Genomic DNA, 27,827 nt, shown 5'->3' with positions numbered 1-27,827 from the left:
CAAACACCCTTGGTGACTACAAAAGAGTCTGGCCTCATATCTTACACCACAGATATGAATACACAGACTCCCATTCCATCTCAAGCTGTGGTCTTTAGAGATGTAAAGATAAATAAGATGAAATAAACAAATTTCCTAAAAGACCTGCTTCCATGCATTATTTATACACTTATGACTCATCACAAACCTGCAAGACAATGCCCCAGATGACTACAGATTCATCTAGGGCACAGCGAGGATTTGTGTGTGTGTATGTGTGTGTGTGTGTGTGTGCGCGCATGTGTGTGTATGTATGCATGTGTAAGCATGTGTCTATGTGTGTGTGTGTGTGTGTGTGTGTGTGTGTGTGCATGGATGCATGCGTGTGTATGTGTGTGTGTGTGCGTGTGTATGCACGTGTGAGCATGTGTCTGTGTGTGTGCATGTATGTGAGTGCGTGTGTATGTGTGTGTGTGTTTGTGCGTGCTGGTGTGGGTGTGCCTGTGTGTGTGCATGTGTGGGTGTGCATGCATGTGTATGTGGGTATGTGGGTATGTGTGTGTGTGAGTGTGTGTGTGTGTGTGTGTGTGCATGCATGTGTATGTGGGTGTGTGTGTGTGTGTGTGTGCATGCATGTGTACGTGTGTGTGTGTGTGTGTGTGTGTGTGTGTGTGTGAGGTTTACACAGAAGCCGAAAGGCCCACAGCGGCTGCACTGGAAAGCGACCCGGTTTGAGAAGCCGAGGCGCTGGAACGCAGAGCAGAGCCGTCACACTCCTACTCCAGCAGATATTTACCTGTAGGTGTGAAATGGGCTGAGCTGACTCCCTGTGGCAGCGGCCACACTTTTAATTGGATACAGGGGTGGGAAATGGACTCCCAAACAAAATAAACCCCGGGAATGGCTGCAAATGACACTTTGAAAAGACATCTGAAACGTGGCTGTCCGTACCACAGACTGTCGCAGCTGTGTCTGTGCCATTAGAGTTGATGATTCACTAAAAAGACAGTAATAGTGTCCACTGGGGGAACTGGACACTGCTACTGGCAAACTGTGTGTGAAAATATGCCTGTCCAGAATGAAAGCGAGTGATATATAATCATGTTATCCAAGGCCATGATAACACACAAACACACACGCATGCATACATGCAAACACACACACACACACACATGCAAAAACAAACCCATGACCACACACGCACCCACACCCATACACACACCCACACACTTTCTTGTTACCATTTGAAGAAACTGACTTATCTTGCGTCTGAGACCGTGACAAATCTGCTGCACAGATGCATGTAATTTCTCAACTTCTAAGCTAAGCACAGAATCTAAAGGTAAAAAAGAGCCCACATCTCTCATCACACAGCTTGTGCAAGGATGAGGGACCATCCCTCTGCATCCAGGCATGTGTGGTAGGAGCCAGGTCTCAGTCTAACACGTCCCCATGCATGGAAATATCCCCCAAATTCATAATATTTGCTCATTTCTCTGTCCATAGCTGCCTGCGGAAAGTGCCAAATAAGTTACTTTTTAAACCAGTGCAAATCTGACAAAAAATACAAAATAATGTTGTACCCAGATGTAACACCAGATGTCTCAATGTAATATATAGTATACCAGGACTGCCCAAACCTGTTCCTGGAGGTTTTCATTTCTAACTTCATTTGGCATACCTGATTCTGCTAATTAGCAGCTCAGAAAGATCTGTAGTTGTGGAATGAGATGAGCTTTGTTTGGGTTGGAGTGAAAACGTACACGACACAAAATCTCCAGAAACAGGGTTGGGCAACCCTCCTGTATGTGGATAACTATGTTTGGAAAACATATGGAAATGATTCTCTTGCTAAAATTTGATCTGCATTTATATTTGAAAGCAATTCAAAGAGGTTTTTAGCCAGTTATTACATTGCAGTTATTACCTTCATCACAATTGAAAATTCTATTTAAATGTCCTCATCGCGGCTGGGAAATGCAATCAACTCGCTTCGTCTATGGAGAATAATAATCCTTTTCGAGAAGTAACAATTATTTCGCCTTGAGCTCTCTCTCCAGGTACGGTGGAATCGATAATTACCATATAACACATTCGGGTGACTGTAAATGACTAATTCTTTACCTAATTTCACGAAATGGAATTACGAAACTGAGTGCGTTTTACCAGCAGTGAAATTGAGGGAACGGCAGATTATGTTCAGACGGAGTTACGCACGCTACTGTTATATGACTGAACTGCTATATACGGATATACGGCTGCACCAATTACTGTTTCCATCTCCGGCTGTATGGCAGGTTTCATCCTTTTAAGCGGTGAGATCGCATGTATGTGACTAGACTGTTCTTACCCGGACATTCTAATGCTGATGTAACAATCACAATTGGAAGTAGGTCCAGTCGGCAAGAGCAGACACGCCCTCAAAATATCATCATCTCTCCAGACTCACCCCCGAGCGGGAAAGTTTGGCGGAGTTTCCGTAGGAAAAGAACGAAATGGCCGGTTACAAGTCTTTAAATGAGTGCAAAATACAGTCATATATTAAATTCATAGCGATTTAGAAAATACGAGAAAGCCACTGTGTGCCTTACCGCACAGAAAACAGTTTTAAAACCCAGATCTGCACTTGTGTTTAATTGCCAAAAAGCCTGTGGCTAAAGACAGCGAACACCGTTAGCCAAGAAAATTAAATTAACACCGCTTCTACAACGTGATGTCAGAAGAGAACTGAACTGAACTGAACAGAACTGAACGATTGTTATGTAGTCTGATAAATTACTCTATCTAGTTAGTCTACTGTCGTTAAGGATCATAAATGTAGCTGAAGAGGGATTTAACAAAACAGAAAAGACGTCAGGGAGCGATGCTCTCAGGCTCATCTTTCCACTGTGTAACCGGGATAGATGATTAGACAGCATTAGAGTCCTGTTCGGTTTATTTTCGGCATACCACGTCTGCTGGTCTCTACATATAATGACCGAATTAATTTGCTGACATTGTTATTTATTAAAATAGCCGAATAGCAAGTATCTACGATGTTCCCTATTCAGAACAGGCAGACGCAGGTTTGCTTTCCCGCTTGGAAGGCTCCGCCTACATGACATGTTACCGACGGGATGCGAGTTCCGGAACACTGACTTAGAATTCAGAACAAAAACATTCCAAAAAAGCCTACTCTTCAAAGGGTTAAGGAAGCAGAATGTGCGCTGCATAAATGAATGGAGGCAGGTGTCTGTGCAATTGCTTTTAAACAGTGTTTTTAATTACACCTGAGTAATACCCAGGGGCCAGGAGCAGCTGAAGCCAATCCACTCTCCTCACAGCTTCCTGTGGCTTAAAGCACTGCATTGATTCATCTTTAATAGCAGCCAGAACCACCAATAAGCGCTAATACTAAAGCTAATGATTTGCAGAGCAGGAGCTCCTGGTGATTTCAGACACGCACACTCCCGAGATGTATTAGAGAAATAATGATGGCTTTCAGCATGTGTGTGAGGCGTGTGTGCGTATGCGTGCATGTGTGTGTGCGTGTGTGCACGTCTGTGCATGTGTTTGTGGGTGTATGTGTGTATGTACTTGCTTGTGTGTGCGATACATGTGTATGTGTGTGAGTGTGCATACATGTGTTTCTAAAAAGTTGGAACTAATCTAAACGAAGGTATCGTTATTTCCCTCCCTATGAATATTACCTGCCTCAAATGTGCCACATAAATATATTCAGCAATCTCATCATGCTGTTAAAAGGCCTTTGCCAATGTCCTACCAACAGGCACAGCTAGGACACCTCTACAGCTAATCAAATGAGATGAGATTATTCATTGTCGAACATTGTAAGAGATCAGCAGCACTTATTGTGGATAAAGGTCAAACAAGTACCGATGCCAAATCCCGAGAATTCAAACACCAGGCTCTTTTGACTGATTTTAGATGACAAAATTCAAAGCAGTTATTCATTTCATGGGACACTTATGGATTTGTATGCTGCTGCCATGCAGAAATAACCAATTTAGTCAAAGGCCAATGATATGGGGTATATGCTGCTGTATTTACAAGCATTTTCTTTACAAACACATATTTTCAGTGGTGTGGTATCCTGATAACAGAAGGTATATTCTCCCTTTCATTCCAGAGCTATACCAATGGCAATTGGACACACTGAACTCGACATTGAACTCTACACAGAAGCTCCAGAGATACCACACTGAAGGGTAAATCCCTTTTTTTTTTTTTTTTCATCCTTCTCAAAGACTACAAATTGAAGAAAACAAAGCTAAGTGCTCAGTGTAAGTAAGTGCAAATACAAAGTAAATAACCCCACATATAAATATATAATGTAGATGTATTTGTGTATTAATGTGTTAATGTTCCCTCCTGGGAAACAAATTTGAAATGATTTAATTCTTCACATTATTGTCTATGTTGCTGGTCCACTGTAAAAAAACACTATTTCCTAGACAGTCACAATAGGTAACTTAAGGCAAGATGGAGGTGAGTCTTTTTGAAGTCTATGTCAGGGCTGTCCAACGCTGTTCCTGGAGATATACCATCCTGTGGGATTTCACTCCAAACCTAACCCAGCAAACCTTATTCAACAGCTAGAGCAGGGCTGCCCAACACTGTTCCTGGAGATGTACTGTCCTGTAGCTTTTCACTCCAACCTTAATAGAGCACACCTCATTCAACAGCTAGAGATATTGTTGAGCTGCCAATTAGTAGAATCAGGAGTGCGAAATGAGTGTTGAAATGAAAGCCTACAGGATGGTTGATCTAAGGAACAGGATTGAGCAGCCCTGCTTTACTGTATGTGCATCTGAGCATTTAATAGCACTGCATTGATAGTCAATAGAAAGCAACTCTCTCTGTCTGACTGCAGACCACTAATGCTCTTTGCTGGGGAAACACATTTCCCAGCATGCCGTTCTCCGCCTAACTTGCAGTCTTTTGCACGTCTCCCGTTATATCTGCCTTTTCAGAATTTGTGAACTAGCAATCTGGTGTGTGTGTTTGTGCGTGAGTGGAGTTGGGGGGGGGGGGGGGGGGGGGTGTCATCACCAGAATAACTACTAGCTCTTATCTGTTCCGATGAAGTTCTAAAAAGTTTTTCCATTTAAAAAAAAAAAAGTTGTGTGGTAATCATCCAGCACTTCAGGAGTTGAGTCATCTGATCATTTATCATTTTATGTTTGGATTTGGAGGGCTCCTCTCACACACATACACAGCCAGGGAGGAACAGGCTTCTCTCCCTGGCAGACAGTCAGGATGAACTGGGATATGCCTGGGAGACAGTGGGAGCCTGGGAGCAAGTCAGGATGAACTGGGATCTATCTGGCAGACAGTCGGAATGAACTGGGATCTGCCTCGGAGACAGTGAGAAAGAACTGAAATCTACCTGGACAGACAGTCGGGATGAACTTGGTTCTAATTGGATAGACTGTCGGGATGAACATGGTTCTACTTGGATAGATAGACAGAATGAATTTGGTTCTACCTGGACAGACAGTCGGGATGAGCTTGGTTCTACCTGGACAGACAGTCGGGATGAACTTGGTTCTACCTGGTCAGATAGTCGGGATTAACTGGGTATTGCAGGATGAAAAGCCCACTCCGGCCCTCACCTGAAGATCCGATCAGACGGCTGCTCCCCCATCACCAAATCAAAGCCACGCTGGAAGATGGTGTAAGGCCAGGGCCTGGAAAAAAAAACAAGAAGAAACAGAGTGGGAATTCATATCAATCCTAATATCAATAATCTTCCTCTTGCTGGAAAACCACAAGAATTATCCCCACGTAGGTGGTTTGAGGGCATTGAAATGTGAAGAACAAACATTCACTCATACAGCACTCTCCCTTGTCTTCCACACCAAGGACATTAACGTGAACAAGAACATTTCCACTGCAGAGAATCACTGCCCACCAAAAACCAACAGCTACAACTGTATGTAATCCCAGAGACTCCAAACCAACTTCTTATCTCTTTCTCACAAAAAGTCCAACTACTGTTGTACTAAAATAGAGACCTAGCCAGTAAAACAATTAAAATATAGTAGAATGTAGAATATGGACCAATATATTCACATCACTATTCTATGGTTCAATGGTTAAAATTTTTGCAGATGTATGTAGAAAATTGAAAATAGTCATAGACCAAGAAGGTTTTATATAAAAGTAAGATTTTATTCAGATGCGGCAAATGACTTGCATCTCAAACTCTTTTTTTTTCTTTCTATTTTTATTTATTTTTAGTTCCTCAAAGAGTTGACTTTCTTTCCCTGTCAGTTGGGTTTCAAAGTCTACCGAACAACAAAACAAACATCAAGGCGCTGGGAAAATCGACGCGTCAAGCAGAGCACTGGGGTATATGCTGGTTGTAAACACGCTGACGAGGAGAGAGGCGTATCCGGGTGCCTCCGTCACTGACACGGCGCGCATCACGGAACGTCGTGTCCACGGGAGAACCCAGAAGAGTGGGCGATGATGGTTATTTAGCACAGGCAACTGTATGGACCTCACTTCTAAGATCTGAGGCTAACTAAGAACCGACGAGGACCCGAAGACTTTCCGAGAATAAGCCGCTAATATCAGAAAATGTGGCGGCAGACCTAGTGACTTATTTTTATTCATTTCGACATCAATAGTGCCTTTCTTGGCTCGATCTGTAAAGAAGCATGATTGGGAGAGAGGGACTCGGAGGAGCTTGAGGAGATCCAACACTTGGAAAATGACGGGATCTGCTTTGGAATTAAGGACCCAGATTAGCCTGTTAATCTGGTCAAGCATCTTTTGATGTCTGCAAGTGCAAAATCAATCTCGGATGAACGTTTAATTACCCTTCCATGACCACACTAAATGAGTTGCCAGTTGATTTATATGTTTTTTGTTGCTAAAACCGGTAGTACTTTTTCGGAAACTCAAAGTCTCTGCCTTGCTTGTCAGTCGTCACAACTTCATAGAGTCAGGACCCGGAACAGTTCGCCCTGCCGCTGCCACGAGATAAGGGGAAACGGATAACGGCTGTAAGTTTCAAAACGCATCGAAATCTCTCGAATCGGAAAACCTCACTGTAAGACTTCCTGGTTGCCTGCTGCTCCCATAGGTGTTAAATCCAATTAAAAACGGTTCACAGTTTGGCCCTGTGGAGAAAAGTGAAGACGGTCGCGGAAAGCGAAGCGACTTTGCACCCCGGCGTTACCCTTCTGATCACCGCACTCAAGACTAATTATCAAGTCCGTCTCGCCCTCGTCATCACTCCCGTCTTCATTCCAATTAAAACACCAAGACTGTTCTCACCTTGCCGCGTTAATCAAAATGTTCACAAGTGGTGTCCCAAATCCAGGCAATTTAATATAAAACGCACTTCAGGGAGGACAAAAATCTAATTAGCATCAATAACTTAAGTACTGTGTTTGCCGGGACCTAAAACATTTTGGCCTTCGTATGTACATCTGCTGTACTGTAAATTTCGGGAATTTCGGACAAAGCAATTCCTGGCATGACGGCACTCTGACCGCGTCCCGATTTTGAACGATTCCTTTATTGCAGCTGTCAGGGTCAAAGGTGAAAGGTCAAGGGGGATATCAAAGCCCCGCGCAACACGGTGGAAAGCTAAGAGCTGTAAGCTGTGCTGAAACGCTGTGAAGGTTACGGCAGACGGTTCTGATTTCCCGGCTGGTTCTTTGTGAACGCGTTCAGTACCAGCTGGTGCACTGTACTGTGTGTGGTTGGTGGCACAGTGCACCTAATCTCATCCGGAGGCTTAACGGCATTCAGTGCACTCCATCATACCCCTTTTTACCTTACAGCCAATGGGATTCAAATACAGAGATCTCGACGGAGGCTCAACAATCATATTACTTCAATTTTATGCACCAGGGGTTACATCAGAAATTGTTCCCTTTAACTCTGGAAATAAAATGATGAACAAATTGTGGTTATTTGAGCCCTCTGAAGCGACATAAAATACACTAGAAAGAGGAAAAAAACATCTGAAAAAGCTGTTGGATATTTCCTGACAGAAATCTGGGCTCTCCTACACTGGTATAATAGCAGCTCTCCCCTGTTTTCATAGCTCATCATCATGGCTGGGAATTTGTCAACCGAAGTCATGGATGTCACCCACTCATTTTCCAGGAGTTTTTGATGGTACATGCTGTGATTGGTCAGAGTGAAGTTGGCGTTAGCATAATTATGTCTTAAAATCTGATTGGCTGGAGTAGACCAAAAACTATTTGTGGATAAATGTCTTGCTGTAAGGTATGTCTCATAAATGCACAAATGAATGCAACTGACCCCATATATGCGAGGTGATTCATAAATGTCCATACATTTGGCAAATGTGTTTCAAGAAATTACATGTATTATTACATTTGTCTGTTCCGGTGAGTGAAAAAAACATCTGTATTTTTAGTAATTTTTCAGAGTGCAAGCACATTTGTGGACCAATTATTTTTATTTGTCAACCAATTATTGTATTTGTAAGATCGAAAAAATATTTGTGAATCTCATTTTAATTGTGTAAGGTTCATGCAATTTATTTAATGATTTACGAGAAATCAATAACCTGATATAATGCAGCCTGCAACATGTAGTACAAAAACAAACTTTAAAGAAATAAAAACAGACACACACAGTAACCTTGTTTTATTATTTTAGTAATGTAATTTCAGTGTGCTCTGTTTCCAACAGTGTTAAATGAAAGGCAAAAACAAAACCTTCTCTTTATTCCAAATCCAAACATGGACCAAAGTGATTAAATGCACCAGCCTATCAATGTGCTGTATTTTACTCATATATCTTCCAAGCAGCAACTGTCCACTAATTGTTTTTAAAACAAACACATCCTATTTTTGAGACAGCTGCTCATGCTATTTCAATTGTTTCCCACTGCTGTGCATGAGATCTATTATATTGATGTTTTTATAAAACACAACATATTAATTTGATAGTTTTTACACTCCACGTTTTCTTTTTTCAACAACCTTGCTGTGACAGTTTTGCGAATTTGCCAATATTCTCTGTGAAAAACACCAAGCCTTAGTTAACATCAAGATTGCAATGCTATAAACTGGCTCTGGTTATTTTTATGGTTATTATTCTAAAATATATCAAACTTAAAAAGGCACCCCAACCCTTACCCCAAACACACACACACACACACACACACACACACACACAGACTACTATATGACACAGTTACTCTGATTCAGCAACACAATCCACTGTCAAACACTGGACAATATGAAGAATCTTGGGTAATTACCATAGCAAATTAGGTCGCATAAGTCCAAACCTGGCCACTGTCCTGCGAGATATGGACATTTAACCTCGGACATTTGGGACTGCATACACTGTCCTGTCATTAGTACTGGATGACTGTGTTAACCTTTAATTTAACCAGGTGCTGAAGGTCAAAGGAGAACTCAATATTGTTCAGCACTGAGCACCTTGGGAAATCAAAGTGGCAAGGGAAAGCCAAGGATAGTGTATCCAGGATTCTGTAGGGGAGGGGGGGGGAAGAGGTGGCCAGATTTTGTCGGAATTTGATCAGGACACTAGGGTAAGCAGCTCAAGTCATGGGATCTCTAATGACCACAGTGAGTCAGGACCTTTTCAAAATTCATATTCTATATTCATAGTGAATACCCTTCAGTCTATGATTTCTCTCGTCAGAAGTTTAGTAACAGTTTATGATCAATGCCAGAAGGTACAGACACATATGAATAATTTCCAGGGCATGTCTATAAAAGTGTCAAGGACTGAAATTGTCTTGTTGTTTTTAAAATAAAAAAAATGTATTATTTTTGACGTAACTGGCCATAACTTGGAGTGCAAAAACTTTTAGTGGTTTCTCCATAAACTTTGAGTTATATGTCAGTAAAATGTGTATTCCTTTCAATAATATAAGCCCAAAGCAACCCAGTGAACTTCATACCAAGTTGGAAGCTGTCATGTTGAGGGTGAGGACAATGGGTGAGAAACATACAATAATAAATAAAAAATATCTCTGCACAAAGAGGTTTGCCAAAGGGCACAGAGAAACCATTTCCATTAACCGCACGCTGTATGAAAGGGTAGACGTATACATTTTCTTGTTTTAGTTCTTTGTGGCTGTACTATATTCGATAGCCTGTGAAACACTGTTTCAGATAAACTTTCCAACTTGAAATAAGTTTCAAACAGAATACATTGCTATTGAACACTGCCAGATAGTGTCTTAGATACAGATCTTGTAATCTACAGAAATGTATAGAGAAACAGAATCAGCTGAAGTAATCTATCATTTTAATGAATTAATATCCGGCAAATAAGTCACACCTACGCAGAGGTGCATCACGAAATGAGAGGAAAAGCAATGCAAGTATTAAACCAGCATTATAGCCAAACCTAGTGAGTATTATGACAGGGTTATACCAAACCTAGTGAGTATTATGACAGGGTTATAACAAACTGATTGAGTATTATAACAAGGTTATAGACAAACCTAGTGAGTATTATACCAGCATTATAGCCAAACCCAGTGAGTATTATAACAGGGTTATACCAAACCTAGTGAGAAGACAATCAGGTAATGAATTGAATAATGATATCCACACCAGAATTGATCGTTAAATTGATCATTAACGGAGCGCTCAAACAGCCCAATCCCATCGCACTAGCCCAACCGTTGACACACTTTACCGATTTATACACTTCGTTTCAGTTATTACTTTTAAGCGCAGTCATCGATGAAGCGTGTTTACTGAAATATGCAGACGGCTCTGCTGTCTATGCAGAATCCCACGGGTACACAAGAAGCCAACCGCAATATTTCAGCAGATTTCGATTGGCTGAGTACCTCCCATCTCCGCCTATATCAGGAGAAACTGAAGCGGTTTAAAATAGGAGCGATGATGCATCCCGTTTAAAATGTACCTGCACACATTCATATCCCGGTCTGTCTTCTGATGAATCCATAAAAAAGAAGGTGGACAAAGGATTTATGAGAACGAATTCATCCCATAGGCACAGGTTTTGGGGGGGAGAGAGGGAGACACGTCAACCCCAATATTTATATGAAATAATCGCCGCCTCAATTAGTCTAACCACATGCGAGCTATGAGTCATCCGTCTCCCACGAAGTCGAGATGAAACCTACGCCGGTGACTCATCTGCTGAACGCACCGGGCGGCAGGTGCATCCAGATCTCTGCAGCTCGAGCAATCACGCGGCAAACGCTGTTAGCGTGCGCGGATAAACTCACTCAGCGCTGACTGTCTGCGAAGACTGTCTGTCACTGTATCGTCATTAAAACATACAACATCACGAGCCCACAGAACTTTACAAAAGATCATTACACACGTGTTGGAGTTTCTGCACTTCTGCAAATAAGTTCACGTTCTAACTGAAGGCTAATTACCGCAGTAAGCAACATCTGGGCTGTTTGATCTTCATACCCCGCCCCCACGCACACGCACGCACTCACGCACAGATTAGGGATTAGCATTTGAACTCGTGTTCACACTTGGATTTGGATTTGGTTTGGCTTCCTCACGTTCTTGCTTCTCTTCCCTAAACAACTAGGCAGTGGAATAAGGAGACTTAAACAGTGCATTAAACCCGATTGGATCTTCTACCTCTTGAAAACGGACAAAAAACTGCCTGGTATGGTACAGCGTTCCGTTTTTTTTTCCAATTTCCTTTTAATGGAAGTCATATCCGAGCGTGGATAGCTGTTGGAGAGAAGGCTTATCCTCGTATCGGTGGTGTGAAGCAGCTTGACGTATAAGTATGCCCTCTGGGTAGGAAGCTGCAGTATCGCAGCACCATTAGCAGACATCCTGGACATACAGTTACTGAACCAATATGAAGGTCTAAAAGGGAAGGGAGGGGGGATTTTTTCACAAGCGAATGGCTCAGAAACAAATTCTGTACCCTGTGAACTTCCCTCGTTGTCTTTTCTTCGGTTTAGCTGAGGTAAAAACAAGCACATTAAATCAAGGCGTGTTTTGAGTTAGCTCCAGCAGCCCTCCAGCTATACATCGCCTTTACTAGACACCAGGTTCTTCCTCATGATGTGTGGCCACTGCTCAGCTATATATTGAACGCCATCTAGCTGCAGAAGCCTCTCTCAGGAAGCGAAACCACACGGTAACACAGCCATGAACATGACCTATGAAAAGATACAGACACTGCTCTCCACTGCCGATTTGCTGACTGAGTGTTTTTCTGCAGCTTCTTCCAAGCAGAGGTGGAAAGTCCAGGGGTCAGATAGTTAAACTCCTCATTCCTCTCACCCAGTTGATTTCACTAATTATGTTCTACCTCCTGGCTGAAGAATTGTGCCAATTAGCAAATCTACATGATTTGGAACATAAAAGTAAAATTCTGTTTTATCATGGTACGATTAATCAATTATGCATCTGCACACACTTGTATATCCATACGCTAAATTTTAAATAGCGTGCGTGACTTTTACTTTCTGAACCCGGACTCTGCTGCCAAGCTCGAAGAGACAAAGTCCCTGGTTACCCATTCCTTCTCCGTACCTTAGCCCTGTACACCAAGATACCCGGTCGCTCCAAAACGTGTAATGCACACAACAAAGTAGGCTGTCAGAGCGAGGGGTAAGGGGCATTGACTATGACCGCGGGAGCCATTTTGCTTCACACAGGCAAGGAACAAAGACTCTGCCCAAAGAACATTTGGCAGCAGTGACGGTTCCCTGCGCTGAAACATGTCCGATGATTAACAAAGACTCACGACTCGTTCCTGGCAGAGCCGGGCGATGAACTGTGGGAGCCTGCAGTCGGCCGTGCTGATGTTCCAGCAGGTCAGACACGCAGCCACAGCGCGCTGCTGCCATCTGTCACGTATGACACGGGAATAAAGATACGATTTTCTATCCGCGTCCTTTACGTTCCGCAGGGTTCTTGTTTATTATTCCTAAGTCAAAAGCGCAGACACGAGCAGACGCTTCTAACGAGGCGTGAATTTCTGCACCTGTACATTTCTCAACGCGTGCGGGAGAAAGTACTGGGAGGAACTGTTCTGCAGCCACGCAGTTCGGCGAAGGTTGCATGGAGATGAATGTGAGATTTGTTGAGTGGTCTATTTTCAGCCTCCCTCCGCAGAGAAGTTTCGGTAATATAATGATTTAATCTCATTTTCTGCCCTGCAGCGCACTGTTCAGCGCTAATAACTTGCTGTGAAACGATCTGCATTTTCACAAGTGAGCGTCAACATTTACAGTTTTACAAAAAAACAAAGATGTACTGACATAAACTATATACGAACACACAGGCACACGCAGACACACACACACACACACACACAGGTACACGCACACACACACACAAGCACACGTACACACACACACACTTACCCTTGATTCGGTCCCCACTCGTTGCGAATACACAGGTGCTTATGGACAGGATCCCTCATGTAGCCATCGAAGCAAAGGCATTCCCCTGGGCACAAAAACACACAACATTTCAGCCGTTTAGCTCTTATCCAGTGTACAATCCATTCATACAGCTTCATACAGTATCTACGCTGAAACAATGCAGGTTAAATATGTAAGCTGAAGGTAACAATGGCAGTGTCCTATCTGGTGAGCACTTTATTAGGTAGACCTGTGCACCAGATTGTTAATGCAAAGATGGAATCAGCCAATCATGGCTATATGAGTCTAATAAATACCTAATAAAGTGCTCAGTGAGTGTTATTTTCTTTATTGATACGTCTACTCATATTTAAATGTTATAAAAAGACATCTTACTTAGCAGTAATTACTCCCTTTCATCTTCATAATAACAAAAAAGAAAAAAAAAATTGAAAGAGGAAAAAAAAGCCCGCTTTCTGGCACAAAGCGACACATAAATGGAATTTCGTGATGTATGGGATTGTATGATTCATTAAGTATTCATCTCCACACACTTGTGCAAAGGATACTGTACATTTAATTTCAAGCAAAGGAATGGGAACCAGCCACAGTAGAATACATGAGAGACATTCAAATATACAGTATGTGCGAACTATACACTCCACAAGACAGTAATGTTGTGATCCTTCAGTGTGTATCCACGTGCCCATGTAGCATACACCCTTGTACACCAATCCATATCAAAATGCATTTTTTGCAAACCATACGTGACACATTTTGAAACATTCGCCACCGTAAATAAAAACAGTCGCATACACGTGGCGGCACAATGCGGTCATAATGTACCCGTCGTTCGACAGGCATGTGTGATTCGACTGCCTTTGTGCCCCCGTGCTCAGCGATTTAAGCGTGGGAACGCCAGGCTTTACTCGCGTATTCTGCCAGTGTTTGTATCCCCGGTGCTGGAGAGCCACAGGGTGCTTGGCTCTCTGTTGTTACACGCCGTTTAAATCACTTAAATCAGTTGATTAGTTAGCGCACCTCACCTGGTGTGCAACTGGGGCTGAACGGCTGGCTGGTGTGCATTAGAAAACAGGCAGAGCACCGATTCACACTGCTGTCTCGGGGCTGCTCACCCCTGCTGATCCGCGGTATTGTGTTCACCCGAGACACGAGCGGGGCTGTTGACACTGCGTGGCTGGCGTGCTGGAAATCAGGTGTGGCCCTAGCCTTTGTGTCAGGCTACGTGAGTGTCACACACCATGACACACCCCTAAGAGGACAGACAAGCTGGACACATTCCGGATTTTATTCACGGGTTTGCAGGACAGGGAGAGAGATATAGAGAGGGAGCATGTCCTTAATATAAACACAAAGTCTTCGCCCTTCCCCCTCACGGGTTTTGGGTAAAAATAGTAAAGGCAAAATAACAAAAGGCAAAATAAACCACATAAATCAAAGCACACCTTATAAACTCCTGGACTGATTCGTGACGTCCAGGGGTCCAGGGGTGTGCCTACTTAACCAGTAGGCATGCTCCTTGGATTGCACTGCTTCTCTCCCCAAAACTGAGCTGTGCAACAGTGAGATTGTTAAAGTGGGGGCAGTTATGAGGTGATGGAGGACTTTTCCTTTGGGGGAAAGTGATACTCAGCTAAGTACCGCTGTAGTACTGCAATCACCAGTATTGTGCGATAGTACTATTACAGTAATAACACTGAGTCAAGAGGCATCAACCAATTAGCGGGGGCCAATGTACAACAGTGCAAAGGTGACTTGAACATAATCCACACTAGTGTAAGACAATAGTACAAATAGCGCTGTCAGGTCAGTCATTTTCCATTTGCTGTTTGGTCAGGGTGTTTGGTCAGTGTTTTTTAGTTTAGTCATGGTTTTCACGTCATCAGCGCCTCAACCTTGAACACACACAGTTACGACGTCCATGGCGGTTTTTATGCCGGTTTTCGTGCTGGCCTTGGCAGCAGTCTTGGTGCTGATTTTCGCGGTGGTCTTGGCGGCAGACTTTGCGGCGGTCTTGAAGCCGGTCTTGGTGTGGTCTTGGTGCTGGTTTTCGTGCTGGTCTTGAAGCCGGTCTTGAAGCCGGTCTTGGTGAGGTCTTACTGCTGGTCTTTGCGCTGGTCTTTGCGCCGGTCTTGGAGCGGTGATGGGCTCACGCTGAAGCGCAGCGCCCTTCGGTCTGCGCCTGATCCCCGGCGAGCACATTCCCCGGCGCTGGCGTGACGTGGCGGAAGCGTCCCTCTCTCCATCAACCTCCGAGGCTCGGGAAGTTCAAGCCCCGGCCTGTGTAGAAAAATCAATTCCCCGGCTCCGTCCGCTATTCCCGCTCTGTAATTACGCTCTGTTTACCGCTCAGAGGTGCTTATTTCACCCGCCCAAACCATCAGGGCATGGGGGAGTGCGGTGGCTGAACATTGGCGATTATTTGATCTCCGTCGTTTGACGGCTGAACTCCTGACTGCTGAAGTGGACAGGTGCCCTGTTACCCCTCACAGAGGTCCGGACGGGAGACGGATAACTTTGTAACAGCCTTTCCATGACGATGTGTCGTAAAAGCCTGGTTATGAACTGACTATTTGACTGTATAAAAAAACCCCAATAATAACAAATGAACAGAACAAAGGCAATGGTTAAATTGATAGTCTTAAGACATTCTTAAGAATTTTAACAATAAATTCAGCTTGATAAATCGATTTATTGCTTATGACTACTGTAGAAAATAAGTTTTTTCGCACAATGCTGAAAGCTTTGCAGGACACTTTGGGGAGGCCTGCTACACTTAGGCCATGGTCCATTGTATAGTGTATTGCAACATTTTATTTAATGTGCTCTCCAAAATAACTTAATTTGATTTGATTCATATTCATACCATATTTTTTTAGCGAGCACAGAGGCCGACCTGTACCAGATGTTATTTTTTCCATATTACGAATGTAGGAGATATATTAAAGAATAAATGATGAAATAAAAATCCAAAAACCATTAAAAAACTGCCACCTGCCCATCAGCAGAAGCAGGCGTGCGGAGTCGATTGTGTCATTTCATTAGGTTTTAACACCACCAGCGCTGTTGTGCAATTTACCGGATGTATACTAAGAACAGCGGGACAGTGATTCAATTACATTTTGATGTACACGTACACCTATTTATCAATTACGTTCATATGACCACAGAAATCCTGAGAGAGAACAGATAACTTCATCAAATAGGCGTTGCTGTTTGATTATAAAGACAGCCACAGCTAGTTACCATGCACACAGAGTAAAGTCTGGTCTCTGAAAGACCCAAAAGAGTCCTAATGTTTATTCTAATTGGAGACATTGTTTGAATAAAAACACCTGCTATGGTTTGTTTTGAGACAGCACTCATCCTGAAATGAATGCTAAAAGTCTGGCCCCACAGGGAAAAGATTTAAATAAACAACAGTTGCTCAACAATAAAGGGCCTTTGGTGTCAATTTTGACTTCGCTTTCTGTTTCACACTCAAGTCTTTGACAAAACTGTCTAACAGATGACTGTGGATTTACATAAGTGATGAGTCACGAAGGCGCGTGCGTGTGCAGAGCTGGATTTAAATGTTGGAAGACTGTTAGGAAGATAAACAAAAGTGACTTGTGGCGCACCTTTGAGAATGACAGTTATTAACCGTTACATAATTTCCAGACGAACGCAATTAAGCTGGCAATAAAAAGCGTCGTTTTTAAAATAAACTGCCACCGCTGTGATTCTGGGGGTGAGACAACAAATGGGGTTTTTTTTAAAGCATACGCAGCATGCATTAACAGCTTCTCTGTCTTGATGGGAGCATTTCTGTGATAATAAAATAACCAGTCCTATAAAACGCAGTTAAATAAAGGTTGGGAAAATGGCAGTCTCTGAATTGCAAGAGAAATGGCGAAGCAAGGATCTGCTCTGAACGAATCGGAAACAATTTAATGCAAACAAATAGCCGGATTCGCATTAGGTGCCTACGGTGGTTTGAATGATTACGGGGGAACACTTTAGCTGCATTATGTCTAATGGTTTGGAAACCAAACGAATGTAGGGAAAAGCAATCAGCAAAAACAGCAGCCATGAGAGATAACACTGAACTCACTGTGCAATTCAATTCCAAGCAAAAAAAGGCTGGGAAATTCTGATTTTATTTGGATGATAAAAAAGGCTAAAATTATTATTGGGCTAAATATAAAGTACACTTTTAGTTTCTTACTGAAATCAATGCTGAGCAGGGTCTCTTATTCCTTATAAGTCCGTTATACTCCTGCCATGCAGATTCTCTATAGAATACATACTTTGAAGATTGAGACTCAATAAAGTCTATTGACACAAAGTCCTGTATTTTATCCTTAATTTGTGTAAAATGTTTACTTCATGGGAGTGTTTTTCTTCTTCTTCACAGTTAAGTGATAAAGAGTAACTCTCCAAACTGTTTTTGGGGAAGAAAGAGTTCAGCTTGGATTCAAACCATGTGTGATCCTTAACTTTGGTTCACAAAACGGATGAAAGTGTTATTTCATCTATTCGTAAGCCAAAGTTCAGGATCACACATAGTTTGATTCCAAGCTGAACTCTTTCTCAAAACACCAACAGAACGAATGCCCAAAAAAAAACCTAACAAATTTATAAAATTGGGTGACTTACAAGGTTAAAAAGTGTAAGTCCACACCAAACTATTTCTGAAGGAAAAAAACATGCAAAAAAACTTTGATATATATGTGAAACCAAGTTAAGCAGTAATAGGAACTGCATCCAGGCCGAAGCATCTCCCCTGACAACCGTCAGGATGAATTTGAAAAAGGCATGGCCATTTGAAGATAGCATTCACAGGAAGTGAACTGGCAGAAAGGAAAGGGGGAAGAGTTAACATTTCAATATCAAAAGTGACCTGAGACTAGAGAGGAGCATACCCTAGGGCAGGTAGTCCCCTTCTTAAACCTGTCCCTCATATTGATCCCCCACCACCCTCTGCCCATCTCAGCCCAAGGCCCTGCCAGTTTTATTACATCAATTGAAATGACTACTAAAACAGGTTCACAATTACACTATAGCTCTGTGAAGCAAATGTGGATGGTTATGGACAAGGCATAATGTTTGACTGTGTGTAGTTAGGAGTTGTTTTCGTTATGTTCTGTTTGTGGTTTAAAATACCGTGTTTTACTGCTCATGTATGCCCCCTGCTGCCAGCTCAGGAGAGTGAAGACCGTTCACGGTTCTCCTCCAAAACACACATCTTTTCACACACATACAGAGTAGGGGTGGAGGAGACCCAATGATACGTGTGTGCAGAGAGCCTGCCACATGCCCTCGGGCGGCCAACAGGAGGCACTCAAGCAACAAACACGGCTATCCTCACTGACTAAATCCCTCCCGTACGTTCATAGGGCGACTGGAGAGCCAATTCTGCAATAGTCCCACGGGGCTACCAGACAGAGGCCGGATCCGAGACCACGGAGCACACTTACGTATGTGCAGCAAGCATCAGTTTTCCTGAGTACGGTAGTCCAGCAAAATCGACTGAATTGTCAAAATGGTCTGCAATAAAACGCTCTGAATTGCTGTATTTGGTGAGCGTTTTTGGTTTTCTTGGCCGACCACTCTCACCAGAGAATAGCGCTCCAAAGCCAGACGCACAGTGATTTCCATAAGCCCTTAATACAAGGAGTCTCGGAGCAGACAGACCACAGCCATTCCGCTGTTTTTTCTCTTCAAAAAAGCACACTAGCAACCTGACTGTGAACATGTTTAAAAGCATCATGGGTACATTTCCATTACAAATGATCACGGTTTATTTGTTTTACTTGGAAAACAAGCCTGAACTTGCTTGGTTTTACAAGCGAGACTGCAGAAAAAACAAGTGAAAGTGCAGTGACCATTTAGGTGCCTTCCATAAAATGAGTTTCCAAGGCCAGTTGAGTGGCTGCTGATTCATGTCTCCTGGCATTGTACCTCAAAAACATGTTCTATGTGTCTCACTATACACTCACTGAGCACTTTATTAGGTATTTATTAAACTTCTTATTGGACGACTTATTGATCGACTGCTGCTGTAGCCTATCCACTTAGAGTTTGGACGCATTGTGTGTTGAGATGCTCTTCTGCATACCACTGTTGCAATGTGTGGTTATTTGAATTTCCTCTGACGTCTCTCTCATTAACACACAGCATTTTTGCCTGCAGAACTACTGCCCTGGATGTTTTTTTTTTTTTTGCACCATTCTCTGAAATCTCTGGAGACTAGTGTGTGTGAAAATCCCCGGAGATCAGCAATTACAGAGATACTTAAACCACTGTCTGGCACCAACAATCATTCCACTGACATTCAGCTTTTATGCCTTTAGTTGATGCCACATAATTGCCTGATTCAATATTTGTATTAACAAGCTGATGTACAGGTCTCCATGATAAAGTGCGCAGTGCGTGTATGAGACAACCATCAATACAGTCACTTCAAATCAAGCACATAGTGCACTGACTTCATTGCACGGACATGATTCTGAAGGCAGCAGTTGGAAGTATAGGCCAGGAGGAACATTCAGTATTTCACTCTCAATGCTTCCTAACAATTAACTGCTAACATTTATCTTGATAAACACACGCTGAGATGTATTCACATGGGTCAAATGCACTTTTGATGGTGGTTATTTAATGCTAAATTATTTAATGGTGATTCATAAAGTGATCATTTATTAATGTCAGCACCCCACGGTTCTGAGTGTTGGTTTACACTGGTCACATTGGTCACTGATATATCGTTCATCATTCATTCTGGTGCACTGTTGTGTTTGTGCGCAGTAAAATCTTTATTGTTGATTTAACTCTTTCAGTTTTAATATGAGGGATATGGATGAGACTCTATCAGAGTCGATTTCACATTGAAAATTTTACCGAGTATGTTCTGTTTATGTGTCATTCGTAGTCCCTGCACATCATTTTTGAGCCCTATAGGAAAAAAAAAATTCTGGTCGGAACCTCGGAAAGCATGTATTCTATTATTCTGAAACCTACACCACAAGAGACATTCAATAAGATAAAATAAAGAATATTTTTGAAAATAATTTCACAGCAGCATGTTCTCTTGTCATCCAAGACACTTCTATTATGTGAAAAAAAAATTAATCCGTAGACTTTTTTTTCTGGCAGGTCTCGGGTGGAAATGTTCATATATTGCTCTGATGGGCGGATTACTCAGAACACTCATGTGTGTCCTTTTAGCTGCTGTTCTGCAGTTTTCTGTAATGGCTGTGCATTCTCCCAGGAGGGAAAAGTGACGGTGTCTCTCCAGGATCATAAATACACCAATTACCGCGTGTCTCCTGCAGCCCGGTCTCACACTAATTCGACGACCGGTGGCCGAATGTTCCGACCACTGAAATGGGCCTCTGTGTTCCCAAATCTAAACATCCGCCCCTAGCGGTTGAAGTTAACAGTACCAAAACTGAGGCACTTGAGCACGTGCAAACAAAACATGTTTGTGTCTCTATGCTCAATGAATATTGCTGTTTGCCCACAGATTATGTGTAAATATATGTATTTTATATGTATTATATTTCTCCTTGCATTTTCAGAATGCCATTGTGGGGTGGGGCTTCTCCAGGATTCAGTGTACGTGAACCGAATTCCAGGGCATGAAAAATTGGTGCGAGACCATGTTGTCTCCTGAGTGAAATATGGCTCTCGGGGACTTGTGTGTGAGGCTTCATTTGAGGGATCCGCACACCTCCTCGCACACCAGACACCTTGAGACACCTTGCCATCACGACAACCGGGTCCGGTCCCATGTAATAACGCACTGACTCTGCGATCAAAGCTTCAGTCCTCTTACCCCACACGCACGTATATGTGTGCCTATGTCTACAAAAACACTGCACGCTACTACCTACTACGCACAGACTATGTTCAGCGATAAGCACAGTGTCTGAGGCACAGAGACACAGATATGCACTTTTCAATGTCTCTTTCAGTGCTGGCCAGCCGTCTGGAGTGATGGAAAGGCTTTATCTCAGGTACAAAATGGCCGTGTTTCTTAAGAGTCATCTCTAATTTACAAGCAACTGGCTGTGTGCCTCCACAGGGGTGCCAAGGGACTCGCGCCTTAAGTTTCATTAATGGCACTTTTGTAACACAGCTCAATGTCAGTTTAAAGGAAAACCACATGAATTAAAAGCAGACATTGTGAATTTGGCTTTGAAAAATACAAATGCGATTAAGTACAGAGGAAAAACAGCTGCACTTTGACAGAAGTGTCACAATACTTTTGCAATTATCCGGATGAATACCACAATGTATTTTAAATATGTGGCCTTTTTATGTTTCACAGCAACGTATTTAAAGAAAAATACAAGTGAAGTGAAAGCTAAAATATTTCCGAGTCGGTGAAATAAAATGTATTATGTCCGTGTGAGTAAGACCTGGGAGCAGGTATTCCTGGAACAAAGCATCCACACAGCAGAGCTACGTGATGGAGTGCACTTGTTATACCCAGAAGGGCTGAATATTTCACCGCAGAAAGGGCTTAGATCACATGTCCATCTGTAAAACATTCCCAAAGACTCCCCCCTGCAGGTTATCTCCTCAACGCGTGGAGCCGGTCGATACTAAAAAATGTCTTATGTTAGCTAGCTACCTAAAAACGTAAAACCGAAGCTATTGGCCCTCATTCAACATTAAATCCCATTTGAAAAGTACCAAAGAATACATATATGTGCTATGTGCAAAGATATTACAATAGCTGTTTATACCTAAGATTCTTTGTTAACATCCTACACTCTCAAGAAAAGCGGTAGACAAAAATGTCTGCCCTTTAAGGAACAAATTTCCCAAATGCACACTGAAAGCACAATTCTGTTCTATTTGGATACTAAGTGCCTTTTACAAGCAAAAAGTGTCCAAATTAATTGTGTATTGCTGACTGGGGGTACAATTGTATGTACCTCCAGGATACCACCCGAGTGACAAGCCTCGGACCTTTTCAGGCGCCTTTTCACAGCAGGATTAGCAAACTCAAACAAGGGGGAACAGAGCTATAGACAGAAAAAAGAGAAGAAAAAGAAAAGAAAAAGTTGCAGACAGTTTTGAAAAGAGCAGAGATTTCAGCAGGATCCTACAGTGGGTGAGGACTGAATCCACAGGGTTATTTCCTGGATAATGGAAGCAGATGTTGGCTGCTGTGTCTCCAGCAGGGCCCGTAAACCTCGGCCCCGGGGCCTTACAGCAGACGAGTCTCCGTGGTGACTGAGACGTTCGCTCCACCTGCTTCCGCTGCTCCTTTTCTGTAATTAATTTTTCCTTTTCCGTTTGTAGTTTTGCGGCTTGCTAGCCTCTGTTTTTTGTGCTGACTCACGATCCAGTCAGGCTGTAAATATATTTTTTTATTATTATATAATCCTGGTTTCAACTTCACTAACAAACTCCACCGCCTGGTCCTGTCCCTCCCCACGCCTGTGCAGAGACATTGACGTCCTGACTCACTGTGGTTATTAAAGATCCCATGACACTCTTTGCAAAGAGCAGGAGGTTCCCCAGTGTCCTGGCTAAATTCAACCTGCCACCTATTCATCCCCTGATTCAGTAGGCAAAAGCATTGTTCTCTCCCACTCCACCTCAGCTGGTATGAGATGAGCGTTCTGGCACAAAATGGCAGCCGTGCATCACCCAGGTGGGTGCTATACATTGGTGGTGGTTGGGGCGAGTTTCCCCCTCATCACTGTAAGCACTTTGAATGTCAAGAAACGGCTATAAAATCTATCTAACTGTTTTACCAACGATTCACTGACCTGTTATACAGACAATGTTATCCCCTCTTATCCCAACCCCACACATTGCACCCTACTGTGTGCTATGTAAGGTGCATTTACCATACATTACAATGCATGGCTGCATCATTCCTCCATCAGTCAGACTCGCCCAGAAAAAACACATTACAACATGGCCGCCCTAGTCCGCTGATCCTCTGGATGCCAGCTGTGTGGAAGAGTCACATAAGCCTTCCCGCTCGTGCGCAGGAATGTAATGCCATTTCCCTGGGAGAAATGAAGGCCTGCCTTCAGTCAACATTTGTTCTAAGTTCTGACTGAAAATGAAATGCACGCGTGACATTTGTGCTTCGCAAGCACAGGTTGGCATTCAGTTAACATTTGTCCTCTGCTTTGACTAATTAAACCAAGAATTCGCATTTCGTTTTGCGGGTACAGCAATCACCGAAACTCACTCCCCGAACAAAGATTGTGAAGGAAAAAGTGTAACAATAAAATGTAGATGTAACTTAGAACAGGGGGACAAATGTCGACTGAACACAGGCCAGAGTTGGGTGAGCTTAATATTGGTCACCCAACTATGCCCAACATATCACACCAAGATGGCTGCGCTTCTTCATAAGAAAGTCAGAAGTAGGGAGAAATGTTTATTTAAACTGTATCTTCTAAAACAAACATCTCCTTTGCTTACTGCAATTTGACATGAAAATTGCTTTGCTCATTAATGTGACAAGCTCACTATAGCATTATGCCAAGCTTGTATGCTAAACTAAGGAATAATGTGATTTTTTTTTTCTGAGCAATTCTCTGCAAATTGGGTCACAATCATTTGTTGCATAATTAATGTCTTTTAGTATTGTATGCTTTTTGTTTTTCTTATAGTGAGATAAAAATGCAAAAGTATATTTATTTGAGGTAATATCTTCCAAGTAGACATGTTTAATTGCTTTCCGCCAATGGCTTATTGCGTGAGCAAATTATATTTGTTTTTGTTGTTAAAAAATTTTTTTTTTCTGTGATGCCGTATAGCAATGCCATTTGTTCAAATGTAAACTCAATTGCAAAGTTAGCATTCCTTTTGAACTTTCCTTCCTAAGAACTTTCAAAGGAGTTATTTCTTACTCAAATTAAAATGAAAATGTGCGTGGTGTGTGTGTGTGTGCATGTTTGTGTGTACATATATAGAATCGAAATTGAGGAATTCATATTAATATGAGAATATAAATGTCTAGAATATAGTCTAAATATTCACATCCCACTGTATGTCCAGCTTTTGTTTTACAAAGTATTGTGCTTAATGTCTCATAATTAACCGTGTTAACTTAAGGACAGTGTGCTCAAAAGCCTATGCTGACCTGCAGTAGTTAGAGCCAGCAGCATTAGCCATGGCTGGGTGGACAGGAGAAGACCTGCAAGTCTCTACCTGCTGAGAATGGATGGAACTCTCAACTTTCTGTTCAAGGGCACTTTACTGTTATTGCTGGCAAATACGAAAATGCATCATAAGCACACACACACACACGCATACGCGCACACAAATACACACGCTCATGCACACACATACACACACACACATACGCACACACACACATGCTCATGCACACACATACATTTTTAAGCATGGAAACCAATGTAGACTGCATCTCCCACAGAAAAACACGACTGCGTAGTGATGGGTGACTGATGTTTACAAAAAAGGGGGAAGCCACTATAAGACATCAGTGATCCTCTGAACTGATTCAATTGCTGTGATTTACACTGAGGAAATAGCTTAATGTGTAAGTGCTGGAGTTAAACTGAAGAATGTAAACAAGCAACTAAGAAGATTAAGAAGTATATGGTGTAATCTTGGTATATAAAACTAAACAATATTTGTGGATTCGTGGAGAAGACCTCTGTAAGACCATTACATTTTTATATACATAATGCTTTTTGTCTGCACATTTATTATGCATACAGAGCATGGCACAGTTTTAAGGTACATTTTATGATGACCTTGAAATTATCTCTACTAATGGCTTTGATGTATAATTATGTTGCCTGTTTTTGATGTTAAATTAATTTCTTTATTCTATTTTTTTTTTTTTTTTTGCATGCTGAACAGAGAATAGAGATTTCATTCACACACTGTACAGAGGAAATTCTCCACCATTCCCAAAGCATAGCTGGTAAAATTCAATAGGTAATTGCACAGTAGATGATGAAAGCAAAACAATTACAGACAGCGAAATGGCAGCCTGTCTCAACAGCATTGGGATGTAAATAACAATTGCCTTAGACAAATAACATAAGCCGGGAGACTTCGAAGCGGGGCTAGGACGCTATTCCAAAGGAATCTTAAACACAGCCGACGTTCCCTTAAAAAGATGTTTCCGAGGAGCATTATGTTTAATTCCGACAGTTGGAGTAAAATCGCTAACAAGCACCATCGGCGCTAGTACGAGAGGCACCAAGCCTTCATTTGCATCAGGCTTTCGGCTTTCTTTGCTTTAGAGAGGAGCCTCCACAGTCGCTGTGTGGGATTCCGTAACCTGAAATTTCAACAATATGCAAAAACAGGGCCAGCCTTTCTCCTGCCCTCCATCCCCTCGCACCGCTGCACGAACTCAATCAAAATTTCAACAAAACAGAGGCAAGGAAGTGAGGAAATCAACGGGCAGATGATTCCAAGAGAATCCTGCCACTTCACAGCGTAGCGCTTCTCAGTATCGAGTCCTGAATTAAGAAAGTCAGAAGAATAGCAATTGCCAGGGATGTGTGTTCACTTCAGTAGCATAGAGGTTTTATACCAATTCCTTCTTCAAAGGCATTTTTCAGCAAATAAATGGCCAAGACTTGTTTCGGTTGCACGTATAAACACACTAAGGATCGAGTTAATAAGGGCGGTCCTAATTAGACAATGAAATCAAGTCCCATGATCTTTAAATTTGCAGTAGGGGACACCCATAAAAATGGTCCGAAACAACATGGCGTCCTTGCACGTCCAGAGTACAAGGTCACAAGGCAGAAATGGAGACAGAGCAAACAGACACAAGAGGTGAGTTAACTGCAAGAAAAAGAGAACTTAAATACACAGATGAGTATAGAGAGAGAGAGGCTGGTAGGTTTCAGGGTCAAAGCTCTGTTGCAGCTTAGGACCACAGCGGCAATGTTGATTGATTGCATGATGCTAGGCAGCGTACAAAATAAACATTTCCCAACAACAGAATGCGGGCTAAGGACATAGGCGGTGGTCCAACCGAGGAGAGAATATGAACTCTGACAGAACAACAGGTGCACCAAATCCTGCAAACGGAGTGAATCATGAGGGGAAAAGGAACAGACATCATCACTGAACAGTGACAGGAGAAGGAACAGACACCACTGAACTAGTGACAGGAGAAGGCCACAGAGCATTTGTGTATTCAGGCAAACTGCATTTGGAATTTGTTTGGTAATCCATTAAATTACATTATTACATTACATAAAATGTATCTGACACTTTAATCCCAAGCGATTTACAGTTGATTAGACAATATCTCCTGGAGCAATGTGGGGTTAAGGACCTGCTCCAGGACCCAACGGCTGTGCGGATCTTATTGTGGCCACACCGGGGATTGTACCACCAACATTGCGGGTCCCAGGCATGTACCTTAACCACTATGCAACAGGCCACCCATAATGATCCATTCTATAGGTAATCTGCATTCACAATCCATTATATAGGTAATTGGCATTCATGATTCCTTCTATAAATAAACTGCATTTAAAAGTCATTCTATACCCTTCACTGTAAAAGCAGACTTTAGTGTACATAAATGGTCTCTAACTATGAATTCAAAGTCTTTCTAATCTATTTAATTGAGTTATTGGAACTCATTCCATTTTGTTTTTAATTGAGTGTTGTTTTTAAACTGCAAGCTGATGACAGTTTTGTTAATAGAATCTTGCATCCAATCAAAAAAAGAAATCCAATTTCCATATTATATGTGAAAATAAATGAGAAGTGATATGAAGAATAAATATAAATGTAAAAGAGAGGGAGAAAGCACGCAGCACCTCGACAGCCATAGACTGTGAAATTCCCATATCTGTAAGATACTTTGAAAAGATCCGGTCGCAGGGAAATTTATAGCAACTTCACCATATCCGGCAGGGAATTTGATCTTTGGGTGCATGGCTCAAGTTGCTCTTTAATAATATACAGTAGGGCGATTATTGTTTGGCTACACAACCTGGCTCTATTGATTCACTCTGCTGCTCAGTTAACCCAAAGAGAAAGGGCCCTCCCCATCTTATTCTGCTTTGTCATCCGTGCCTTGTCCAGGATCCAGTGACTGTTGCCATATTTGGGAGAGAGAACATACTTACCTGTTGGCTATACTGTACCTCTACCTATTAATATACCTTTTATTGAACGTGAGCTGGGCTACTGTACATCATTAATTAATTCCCTCATTCAAAGAGCTTTATTGGCGTGAAAGTAATGCATCAATATTGTAAAATCTATATAGTTTATATGCATTAAGAAAATACAATTTTACCTTTAATTGGTTAAAATAGTGAGATGTACAGCTAGTCTATTTCCCTTCTCCATGACATATCTTGCCACAAAAAGGGCAGTTATTCCCTCACCCAGGACAATATTGAATTCATCTCAAAGGTTTAAATTAAATCTTTTGTCTTCTTTCAGTAACCAATTTTACCACTGCTCAGCAAATTACCGCCTGCATTTCCTAGTT

The 27,827-nt window shown here is 42.2% G+C and overlaps 1 protein-coding gene across 1 annotated transcript in view; it reads right to left on the bottom strand.

Moving 5' to 3' along the window:
- Window positions 1–27,827, bottom strand: part of astn1 (astrotactin 1) — a 354,373-nt gene that overhangs the window by 203,595 nt on the left and 122,951 nt on the right. The window contains exons 8-9 of the mRNA XM_061243332.1: window positions 13,337–13,421; window positions 5,595–5,669 (exon numbers count right to left, since the gene is read on the bottom strand). Of these exons, the coding sequence (XP_061099316.1) occupies window positions 5,595–5,669; window positions 13,337–13,421 (160 nt within the window). The remainder of the gene's footprint in view (window positions 1–5,594; window positions 5,670–13,336; window positions 13,422–27,827) is intronic.

The sequence above is a fragment of the Conger conger genome, chromosome 5, assembly GCF_963514075.1.
Source record: "Conger conger chromosome 5, fConCon1.1, whole genome shotgun sequence".
Lineage (NCBI taxonomy): Eukaryota > Metazoa > Chordata > Actinopteri > Anguilliformes > Congridae > Conger > Conger conger.
Note: the sequence above shows the minus strand (reverse complement) of the source record. Positions and strands in the feature narration are given on the sequence as shown.